This window comes from Pimephales promelas, chromosome 20 (assembly GCF_988280905.1).
Source record: "Pimephales promelas chromosome 20, fPimPro1.hap1.1, whole genome shotgun sequence".
In the NCBI taxonomy this organism is placed as follows: domain Eukaryota; kingdom Metazoa; phylum Chordata; class Actinopteri; order Cypriniformes; family Leuciscidae; genus Pimephales; species Pimephales promelas.
Genome location: NC_142788.1, coordinates 14,636,951 through 14,649,308, shown reverse-complemented (window position 1 = coordinate 14,649,308; position 12,358 = coordinate 14,636,951). Strand labels below are relative to the sequence as shown.

The following is a 12,358-nucleotide window of genomic DNA, read 5'->3' as shown; positions in this document are numbered from 1 at the left end:
AATTGTGTTGACTTATCCTTTCAACTCTGTGACCGCATATCGAAACCAGTGTGAAATGCCAAGTATCCTTAAATGCTCGTGGATTTTCTCAGGCTTTATCGTTCTCGCTGCCATCGCTGACCATATGGAAATGTTATATTGCCAAAACAAACACGGATATCAGTCAAGCGGCTCTAACATACACACTCGCTTCTGCCGTGTAAGTGACCGCTGACTGAAACAGTTAATGTGCCTCTTGCACATATATCAGCACTGTTCAAACATCTGTGTCGGATAAAGTTTGCATGTATTTTAGTAGGGAAAAAATGGCTAAAAATGCGAGACGGAAATACCAACAGAGACATTTTTCCCTCCCCCTTCAAGCTCCACAAACATTCTTTCTGGAGTTGAACATGAGGCTTAGTTCACACTGCCTTTCCAACATGAATCTGCCGGTGATAGTGACCCGTCATCTGGACAGAGATGAGTAGCCTACTCTTCAGGAAACACTCATTAAAACAGATAGGCTAAGTTACATAAAAGGTGGTGTAACAGACCGTTTATAGACCGATACGTGAAACTCGCTCTGTAGCCTGTTTGAAGTTGACACGAAATATATTTTAAATATGTTTTGTTAATTCATAGTATTTAAATAAGGCTATTGTAAACAATCCATGTGTTTCTTTTCTTTTTTTAAATGCCCCTATGCTATTTTTAAAGGATCCTAGTTTTGTTTTTAGAGGTCTCCTAGGTTTACATGAATCAAAATCAAAAATCACTTATATTTTCTCATAAAATACATTGAAGCATCACCTCATATATATATATATATATATATATATATATATATATATATATATATATCTTAGTTGAAAAACGTATACCTTATACTTACTTAAACCTATAAACTGAAGTTTAGCTGCAGTGTGTAGATTTTAGCGGCATCTAGCGGTTTGGTTGCACTAAGGGCTCAGCCCACTGCTCACCCCTCCCTTTCCCTACAGTGGCTAAAACGGGACAAACATATCGTTGTCTGAGACAGCAGAGACTAGCCAGATTAACCCAAGTTTCTGTACCACGGTCCATAAACCACATCATGGATAAAGTTTACAAAGCCATAGTCAGGTGAGGATCAAGCTATTTAATATAATAATCAGTTGATTGTCTCTGTCTCACAAACGTAACCAGCACATTTCTCCCCACATAGCAAACCCATAATACATCGAGGGAGAAGAACCATGAACTATCCAACTATATATATTGGTTCTGGTTTTGAAAACTCTTCGCGCTCGACTTGAAATGCTTCGAAGATCGACTTGTCGACCGTGATCAACAGGTTGGTAATTCCTGTAACGTTACTGTTTTACAGTCAATAGTACTAATCAGCTGTCTCAATAACCAGCACATTTATCCTCACATAACAAAGCCATAACACAGCGAAGGAGAAGAACTAAGTTACATGAAACAGTCCAACTACATATTTTACACCACTGACAAGGCAAAAGTACATACTCATGGTGTCTATGGCTAGCTTCTAGCTTTTTGCGGCTTCTCTTTCAAGGTTTTAACGAAACGCACTCTGTAATGTTTGTTCATTGTCGGCTACGGTAAAAACGTTACGTCACAATATGTCGACCTTTATAGAAGGGGGTGCAAGCGGTTAATATGTAGATATAAGTCTCATTCTAAGGTAATAAAAAATAATGGTCCATTGAGGAAGGTCTTTATACACCACTGAACACATAGTCATGGATCTTATATTGCATTTCTGTCAATAGATCCTCATAAATATTACAAAATGCACCTTTAAAACTGATATAAAAATAAATAAAATGCATAGCAATGATAAAATGACAAAAACATATCACTTAAAAAAAATTAACAAGAAAACTAAAGGTATAAAAATAAAAGACTTTCCGTCTGAACAGCTTTATTAAAGCATTGCACATTACTCATTTTTGATGAGAACAAATATATATATATATATATATATATATATATATATATATATATATATATATATGTGTGTGTGTGTGTGTGTGTATTTAGAAAGGAGGATTGTAACATTAAGACTATGTTAAAATCCTCCTTTCTTCTTCACCTGAGGCCATAGATGGGCTATATTCATGGTTTACTACTCCCTTGAAAGGCCTGGAAACTTCCTCCAAACACTTTGCATTCTAAATAACCCAGCCATTCATTTGAAATCAGCAGATCTAAATGCTTGCTTAGTGACCCTTTAATTCCCTCATGACTGGTGGCTATTTTGTCCCTCGAACACCCCTCTGTGGAGACAGTTGCTCGGGAGATTCTCACCCAATTCTCCAGCCCATCACACATTCAAAGATTTGTTTCCTTAATGATCTGGCAGGTACTAACCCCATATGTGACGTTATTTTGGAAGACCTTCCATGATCCCTTCCATTTAAAACCAGGATCAATGACATCAAACACTGGATTAAAGCATCATATTCTTGTTAATACATCACATGGATGATGTCAGTGGAACACAGTTGTTGAGTGTTTGCTCTGAGTATTGTCTGACGGCTCCCTCTAGTGGAAAACATCAGAAGCACAATAAAAAGCAGCAGACTAATATATAATACCTTCAAATTCATGTTTTTCAAATGTCACCATTTGATTATCGTTTTCTCTCTGGAAAATATTTCATAGTGTCTTCTAGTGGATATTGAGCTCCAAAATGTGTCCCATGCAAGTGATACCACGATGTAAGTAGTTCAACAATACATCAACATCAAAACAATATCAAACAACATCATTGGTTCCAATCGGCATTGATTTCAAACCTGCTGTGATGTGTCCTAGCACCATATTTGACACCCCACCGTGCAAAAGATTGGGGTCAGTAAGGAGTTTAATATATTTAATACTTTTTAGCAAGAACGCATGAAATCAAAATGGATTTTTCGAATCATAATTAACCGAAATCTTTTCACAAAACTGGAATTTCAAATCAGTTTTCAACATGGATAATATGATATTACTGAAAAACACCAGAGTAATGGCTACTGAAAATTTAGCTTTGCCTACATTTTAAAAAAATTGTTTAAAGATATTTCAATCGTGACAACTCTCTGAATAGTTTTAGTATATGTTTAGTTATTTTTATGTTATGTTATATTATTTTTAGTATTTATTTATTTTTAGTTATTGAATATTGCAATGTTAATGTATTTGGTCTTGGTAGACTAGATCGCTGCTGCTTCAGAGCAAGTATTGATAAACAGACGCGCTGCTGTGAGTATGTAAGATATGTTGCTGCTGCATAAATAGACATACATCATACCGGTGGGTCTGGAAGGACGAAGTGAAGTAAAAAAAACAACAATCCACAAAATATTTCTAGTCAAATTTACTGGAGGCAAAACAGTCACATTCATATAATACATATGAACCTTTAATCATGTACCACTTTCTGTTTTTTCTCTTTGTCTGGCTGTCTACAAGAAGCAAACTACCACCTACATTAAGACTCAAATATTAACCGTAATCCTTTAAGACTCCCTAAACTCTGGAAAAGCAATCGACCTTTCAAAATTTGGTTAAATAAATCATCTGCTAAGTGCATAAACTGCATATACATATGAAAAGCACACATTCAAAAACAAATAAACAAACAAAAAAATCCGTAGGAATGGGTACAAATTCTTTCAGCAATTACTTGGCACTCAGAAAAAAAGGCACAAGCGCTATATCAAAAGGCAAAGCAAGAATGAACAAGCCAGCTGACTTACTGAGTCTAAGTTATCGGCAGTGCATGAAAGGCAATGACATTACACCAGTAAAAAATAAAATAAAATAAAAAATAATACAGAGCAGGTTTTTGAAGTTGCAACACTCATATATTACAAAGCTATGAAAATGAATGTATCAAAAAAAGACGTCAGATTTTTTTTTTCTGAAAAGAAAAAAAAAACAGTTCCTTTCACTATGAATTCAGGTCATCTCTTCATATGAAGAATCCTGCTCACTTTAGTCTTTAGCAAAACTATGAAAAGAGAAAACAGAAGACAATAAATACAGTATCCAAAACATGTTTCCCCTCGCCCCTGTAAATCAAGAACAATAACTAGTGGAATATATTGAATATCAAAACATTTACCTCCAAAACAAAATAGCAGAACTGCAAGATATTTAAATTATTCTCGTCGCTTGATAAACTTAAAGTTGAGCCACTGTAGTCACTCGGACTACTTTAACGATGTCTTTAATAACTTTTGTGCCGGCCAGATTCACTCCCTTAAAGGGATACTCCACTTTTTTTGGAAATAGGCTCATTTTACAACTCGCCCAGAGTTAAACAGTTGAGTTTTACCTTTTTCGAATCCATTCAGCCGATTTTCTGATATTAAGAAGATTATATCAGTAACCAGACAGTTTCTGGTCTCGTTGACCTCCATAGTAGGAAAAAATATATACTGGTAATCAATGAGACCAGAAACTGGTTACTGATATTCTTCTAAATATCAGAAAATTGGCTGAATGGATGGATTTGAAAACGGTAAAACTTAACTGTTTAACTCTGGGGGAGTTGTAAAATGAGCCAATTTCCGCCCAAAAAAGTGGAGTATCCCTTTAAGAAGCCTATGGAAGAGTGATCCAGCTCTCAGATTTAATCAAAAATATCTTTTTCCATGTCCCGAAGATGAACGAAAGTCTTACGGGGTTGGAACAACATGAGAAAGAGTAATTACTGACAGCACTTTCATTTTGGGGTGAGCTAACCCTTAAAGTTTATCAGTCGCATAAATGGATTTGACAGTTTTTAGGTCTTCAGTAACCCAGATTACTCTGAATACTGCAATGCGTGTAGGGCAATCTTACCTTCCACCGGTTTCCACACTCGTTGCACAGCACGAAGGTGGTCATGGGTTCATCTGCACTGCGTGTCTGGACCTGCGGGGAGAGACTTTGCGTTACATTCCTGCTCGTTTCACGCTTCAACGCAGCTTTAGCCCACTTGCAAACTTCCTTTCAGACTTGCAAACGGATCAAAGCACAGAAATGTGAAGCTTTATGCGTTTCAGAAACTTGATCCGCCCCCATTTTCTTTTTTAAAGCGTGGCTTAACCCTCTGTGTACAAATACTCGTGTAATCTACTGCGGTGTCACGCTCAGATTGTTTGCTGGGTTTTTTTTATAATGATGTATAAACGTTTCTGGTTATGAAACGGTCCTAAAAGCTTGTGAGAAGTTGTTCACAGCATACCTGAGTGTAAGTGCAGTTCTTGCCCCTGCATTTTCCACAGATGAACATGTCAGTCTCCGTGCCGCCCACTTTGGAGAGCTGATGCTCTCGAATGGACTCCTTGGTCAGCGCTTTCCTGATCTCTTTCAGCTCTGCGCTTGCCATCTCCTGTCAAACACGCAATTTACACAAAAACGCTTCACATCCTGCAGAGAAGCTTCACTTTACTAGACCTTAAATGGCAGATAGTCTTTTCTTTCCAATTGTCACTTATATTGGAGTGAGACCAATCGAACCAGAAAAAGAAATCTAGGGCAGGACTTGATGATGTCAATTGCCAAGCCAAAATCAGATCCAGACGTACCTCTGCTGTCATACTGGCGATGCGGTCAGGCGAGATGTTGCCACACAAGACGTTCCGGCGTAAGTCTGGGTTTTTCTGGTCCTTGAGGTTGGAAATGCGACTCCTCAGTCTGGTCTTGTACTTTATGTCAGTGGATTTAAACTCCTGGTAGATACGTGTGCCATGAAGTCCAGTCAAGGAAGCACTAAGTCGTTATTTTACTTTCTCCTTTCAAGGGGAAGCCTTGAAATTTGCATATTTATATATATATAATATATGCAGAGACTACAGCAAGTAAACCCATTCGTTGGTGGCTTTCAAAGAAAAGTGTTGAGCCATCAAAACACTGTTTCGGGGTAATAGGTCAAGGTTTGGCTGATTATCATGACCCCTGCTGGTAGATGGGTAGAACTACACAATTTGCAGGCAAAATGCATCTTTATCTATTCAGTTTTTGTGTATTCAAAATAAAAGTTTGCGGTCAGTGCGTTTTTCAAGGATATAATCTTCAATCTGCGCAGCCAGGTGTTCACAGTCTGCTCCGATTGTCTGGTGATCACCTGAGAAATATATACAAAGAATAACTTCCTTAAAATGTAAAACCAGTTTATGCTTAACATGCCCCTATTATGCCATTAATTGTTTCTAATTTTATTTTGGAGGTCTTCTACAGTCCAGTCTGCTGCGATTGGTCCACTGCTTGCAAGCATGTGTCAGAAAAGAAATACTTATTATCTGAATTTCAGCAGCTTCCTCGGCGCTTGATACAAATTGTTACGGTGGTGCTGTTTTTTCCATATTAATCCCAACACGAATCCTCATCCCTTACAGCGCTCAGTTACAACCACAGTGTTTGAGGACGTCATTCGCAGGCAGCCAATGAAGACCATAGGCTGGCATTATGCTAATTTGTTCAATTGTTATGTAGGTATGTAACAGGAAGTGAGACTGGAATTGCTGATGACTTGTTTCAACAGTTTAGAACTGATTATTTCTATTAGGAGACAACAACTCTATTCGACATGCACTTTGATCTTTAAAACTTTTCAAATCTTTCACGTTCACAAACAGCTATACAGCACTTGCTATGGTATTCTGCCATACAATATAGTTATCCACTTTACACGCTTAGAAAAGCGCAACGTTTTATTTTGTGTCACCGTCCTAGGTCGAGTTACTCTACTCGTGTAACTGTATTTAAATAGGGAAAACGTGGAGGTGTTTGGTCGCTTCTCTGCTTGGCCCATATTGAATGAACTGGGCTAAGCTAAGTGCCAGAGCGATTGAGTACACGCCTTGAGATGACAGAACTCATCTTAGTTAAGGGAATAACAGTTTAATATGAAAAAACGGTTGAGTATACCTTTAAGGTCAAAACCAATATTTATGACAAACGTGAACATGTTGTACTTGACTTTCACCAAAAAATATATTTTATATTAGAAATGTTTATTTCTAAATATTAAATAACTAAAACTCTATTCAAATACACTGTGTAGCTGAAATTTGACTGAATTGAGTAAAACCATTCCATCCAAATAGCGAGCGTAACTTAATTTCACAGTTAGAGTTCATGTAACTTTGTTTAATTAAGTGCAATGAACTTTCATTTATAATGGAGTAAAATGAACGTACAGTTGCTTAGCTTAATTTTGTTCATGGCTTACCATCAGTCTGTAGGGCCGCCACCAGCAGCTCTCGGCACTTAGTGCGCACGCTGTCTGTCGTGACGGGTGCAGGGGGAAAGGAGGTGAATTTTGGGGTCACTGGGGTGGTGGGAGTTTTTGGCGTCTCTTGTTTGCCACTAGTCAACGAGAGGAAACAATTCACTGTTTTGTAAAACGTTACTTTATTTGCCACAATTACTTTAATAGGCTTAAGAAGTTGCTATCTAAAGAATAAATGTTAAATTTTTCCTGCATTTTAGTAAATGAAAATTAAATAATAAAGTGCGATATGTACAGTCAAACCAAAATTTGTTCTGACACCTTCAACATTTCTCACATTATCAATTTTATTCTCTATAGTTTAGAAAAAGGTAATAATATATGACAAGAACTATGTCACAGTTTACTTTATTTTGCTATACTCACTTACATAAATGAACTAGTGTCCACTAGTTAAAAAAAAATGTAAAAAATTATATCTGATATCATAATAATTTTTGGTTTTACTGTATATACAGTGGGTACAGAAAGTATTCAGACCCCCTTAAATTGTTCACTCTTTGTTATATTGCAGCCATTTGCTAAAATCATTCAAGTTCATTTTTTTCCCTCATTATTATACACAGAGCACCCCATATTGACAGAAAAACACAGAACTGTTGACATTTTTGCACATTTATTTAAAAAGAAAAACTGAAAGGGCTCTGCCTGGGCCATTCAAGAACAGCCACGGAGTTGTTGTAAAGCCACTCCTTCGTTATTTTAGCGGTGTGCTTAGGGTCATTGTCTTGTTGGAAGGTGAACCTTCGGCCCAGTCTGAGGTCCAGAGCACTCTGGAAAAGGTTTTGAATCGTATTCATCACCATCTTGGACTCCTTCAGGGTTCTTCTTTCCCTCTCTCACCAAAGCTCTTCTCCCCCGATAGCTCAGTTTGGCCGGACGGCCAGCTCTAGTAAAGGTTCTGGTCGTCCCAAACGTCTTCCATTTAAGGATTATGGAGACCACTGTGCTCTTAGGAACCTTAAGTGCAGCAGAATTTTTTTTGTAACCTTGTCCAGATCTGTGCCTTGCCACAATTCTGTCTCTGAGCTCTTCAGGCAGTTCCTTTGACCTCATGATTCTCATTTGCTCTGACATGCACTGTGAGCTGTAAGGTCTTATATAGACAGGTGTGTGGCTTTCCTAATCAAGTCCAATCAGTATAATCAAACACAGCTGGACTCAAATGAAGGTGTAGAACCATCTCAAGGATGATCAGAAGAATGTGAGTGTCACAGCAAAGGGTCTGAATACTTAGGTCCATGTGATATTTCAGTTTTTCTTTTTTAATAAAGGCGGGCATACACTGTGCGATTTTCGTCCGATTTTGAGCCGAATTCTGACTCGTGCGACTCATTTTCGTGTCGGACCGATTTTCAGCTTTGTCGTGCGTCGTTTGTCGTGCAGTGTTCGTGCAGTGTACAGGGAGAAACGAGAGGCGATTAACCTCTCACGATCGACAATCGGATGGTCGGATGAATTTCTGGCATGTCAGAAATTTTGGTCGCTCCTCGTGACTATATCGCACAGTTGAAGCAAAGCTACGAACCGATTGCCCTAAACTCAGTGTTTTTTCCCTCACTGCACCTGCGCGAAAACAGAAGTTTAACCATTTCATGTGCAGCAAAAATAAAATTAAAATAAAAACGAGCTACAAATTACTGTTGCTTACTTCCAGTTCGTGTTGCAAAATGGATAATATTACCCACCGTCTTCAAGCCACCTGATATGCAACACCTCTTTTATTATTTTGTCAAACAATGTTTTTGAAATAAACCTGTTTTTAATTTTCATTGATGATTAATAATGGCAATGTTCGGACATATTATAGACTGTTAATAGTTATTTTATATATAATTCATTGTAATCGACCTAAATGTTTTAGACAATTTTTAATGAGGAGTAAGATTAATATTTTATTATCCTCACAGCACGTTGGTTATGTGCTGTGAAAATATTGCGTGGCAAATTAATTATAATAGCGGATCAATTTAATAGTAAAATTAGCCTATAGGCCTCCCCTAATAATGATAATATAATAATAATAATTAAATGCATAAATTGAAAATACTAAATCATCTTGATACTGATAGCAGATGCTTGTTTTGACAATATCTCTGGATACATACACGTAAATAGGCGCAATCCAGGGGGTTATCGCAGATATTACACGCATAGTGTGAGCAGTGAAGTCGCGGCTCGACGATCGGACCGTACAGTGTGAGCACATAAATCCTGAACTTTGGCTTTGCATCGCATGCGATTTACTCGTTCAGTGTGAGTAGGTACCTTGCTGAAATCGCACAGACATCGCACAGTGTATGCCCGCCTTAAATGTGCAAAAATGTCAACAATTCAGATTTTTCTGTCAATATGGGGTGCTGTGTGAACAATAATGAGGGAAAAAAATAAAACAAACTTAAATGATTTCAACAAATGGCTGCAAAATAACAAAGAGTGAAAAATTTAAGGGGGTCTGAATATTTTCCGTACCCACTGTATATCTGCAGTTCTGACTTTTTTCCTTGCAATTACAAGCTTATACCCAGCAATTTTGACGTAGCAATTTCCTCTTATTTTTTATTCAGAGGTGAAAACAAGCTTTCATAGAATTGTTCACAATAAGATCCATTAATATGCATTTACACAATAGATCCCACACACCTGGAGTCACTGGATCCAGGACAGTCTTTAGAAGACGAGGACTGGAGAGGAGATCCACCTTTTTTCTTTTCCTCTGATTTAGCCTCAGAACCATCTACATGAAAGAAGATTCACAATCCAGCTTTAACACTATACAAACTCATTGCATTCACTATCAACAAGTTCACTTGTAAAATCCTTAATATAATAAGAGCAAGAAAGCAAACAGACAGCAGCCTTGTGCCACCACTTTTTAAAATGGAAATCTTCAGTCTCCTCCTCAATCATTTTCATTCACTCTGAAAGAAGGGTAACGCTTGTCTAAAAGGTCTTGTCCGGGTGTGAATGGAGATGCAGTACCCAGCAGTTTCTTCCAGGTCTTGATGAGTGATTTGGCCAGTGTCTGCACCTCCTCTTCCGAGCTCTGCTTCCGCACTGCATTCACTGACATCCCGATCCGTGTCGACTGCAACGTAGGCCACATTGGAACAATAGGAAGATCATATTGGTTATAATAAATTTAACAGTGGACTATCACAACATCCAATTTGTGATATATTGTAACTTGATACATTTTGTAACAAATTACGATCCAGTAGCCCATTACTAAGCTTTGACTAACTGGTCACTCTTCTGCTCTAAAATGCTCAAAAGAGAGGGGATCGTAAGTAAATAAAAGATTGAGCAAGAGAGGGGATCGTAAGTAAATAAAAGATTGAGCAAATATCCGCGTGAGATTTTCAGTTTTTGACCAACATTGAGTATTAGGCATGATATCCTTCACAATTCTAATCACATTACATCAGGCATTGATCAGAAAAGACTAAAGACCCCGATAATTATTAACATTATAGTTCTAAAAAATATATATCATTCTAAATGAATAGCAGAGTAATAACAGAGGGATGAATATGTTGGAACCACTTTCAAAACTATTTGTTTTCAGCTGATGAACGATAAAAACTCTGACAGCCAATCATGCTTTTAAGAGCTTGAGCATTTGAAGCGACGTAAACTGCAGCGCGTGCAATAAACAGATCAATTTCGTCCACTGGTGTGGACGCTAATATAGTTATATCAGTCTCTTTACAGTTGTCATTCTTAACGTGAAGGGGCCTTAAACAAATGCGTTTTCCGCAGTGTATTAAGTTTTCATCCGCATGTAGCTGCTTAACTCCACTCATAGATACATACTGAACACAAGTAAACGAACCTTTATAACATGCGTATAAAGGAGAAAAATGTATCGAATACCACATTTGAAAAAGATATATAATAAGATATATATATAGTTTGCATTTTTTTTTTAAATCCTGTATTTATAATCAAAGTCAAATGAGTCAAAAAAAGACAGGATTGATTGATCACAATAGAAATGGAAGGTCGAGCACATTGCATCGTGGTATATACTATGCAATATCCTGTATACTGCACTTTTTGACAAATCTAATTTATCCAGATACTCTACTACATAGATTGCATACTACACACTGTGGAAATAGCACAATCAGTCATATAGCCAATAAGAACAAACGCATGGGATTCCATGACTGGAAGAGAAAGAGATTATGTAATCCAACACAGCACATGCTCTTGTCTCCAGTCCAGCTGAGATACCTGTAGGGTCTCTAAAGACATCTTCATGTTCTTCAGCTCCCGAAGCAGGTCAATAGCACCATCCTGAAGATAAAAACACATCGAGGTGAAAAGACAGTTACACAACAACTTCTAAAATGCATTCGTAAACACTGGCTTCTTCTACTATAGGTTGGATCATATAATAACACAGCCAGTCTGCACATAAATGAATGTTGTGTTTTGGGGACATAACTGGGACTGACTGGCGTTAAGTGTTGGATAAATGAGTCTTTTGTTTCCGCGGGAGAAATTTGGAGAACAACCAGCTGCCAGCTCATCACAGTATACACAAACGCTTCAAACATGAGAGGATAAACGCCAAATGTGTGATTGTGCATGAAGATTGACCAATACGAGCCCGGTGGTTGACTGAATGAGGATGAAACAGGTGATAATCACAGTAGATCTCGTGCTTGTTTATGAAGACAAACAGAAAAGAGCGCGTGGATGAAATCAATAACGTTAGTTCTTCCCTGTACGTTTTTTTTTCAGATGCTAGTTATAAAGAACTATGTCACACTTACAGTGTTTTTCTTGTGCACCATTTTGTCCAGCTTCTTGGCGATGCGCTCCACTTCTTGGTCCTTCGCCATGTTTACAGGTTTAGGGCCGTTTGATGGCGCCCGATGGACGTGTCTCCATTTATGTGTGAAAATGCGCCCGTCTCTCTGTGTGTGTGTGTGTGTCTCTTTTAGTGGCAGTATGAGAGGAATCCACTGCCTTTCTCTCGCTCTCGTCTGTTGTTTAGCGATGACTGATTCGCGAGCGAATTGTTCTTTTGAATCGAATCTTTTCAAACGAACTGTTCATAAAATCGCTTTGAACGACTCGTTTACGAAT

The 12,358-nt window shown here is 37.8% G+C and overlaps 1 protein-coding gene across 1 annotated transcript; it reads right to left on the bottom strand.

Annotated features, from left to right (window-relative positions):
• Positions 1–3,337: 3,337 nt before the first annotated feature.
• tcea2 (transcription elongation factor A (SII), 2) lies at positions 3,338–12,285 on the bottom strand. The gene is made up of 10 exons (XM_039652173.2): positions 12,043–12,285; positions 11,498–11,560; positions 10,241–10,346; positions 9,902–9,995; positions 7,199–7,335; positions 6,035–6,091; positions 5,553–5,707; positions 5,210–5,356; positions 4,825–4,896; positions 3,338–3,988 (listed from the first exon to the last, which is right to left on the bottom strand). The coding sequence occupies exons 1-10, from the start codon at positions 12,109–12,111 to the stop codon at positions 3,980–3,982; spliced, it is 909 nt and encodes a 302-aa protein (XP_039508107.1). The 5' UTR covers positions 12,112–12,285; the 3' UTR covers positions 3,338–3,979.
• Between the last annotated feature and the right edge of the window lie 73 nt (positions 12,286–12,358).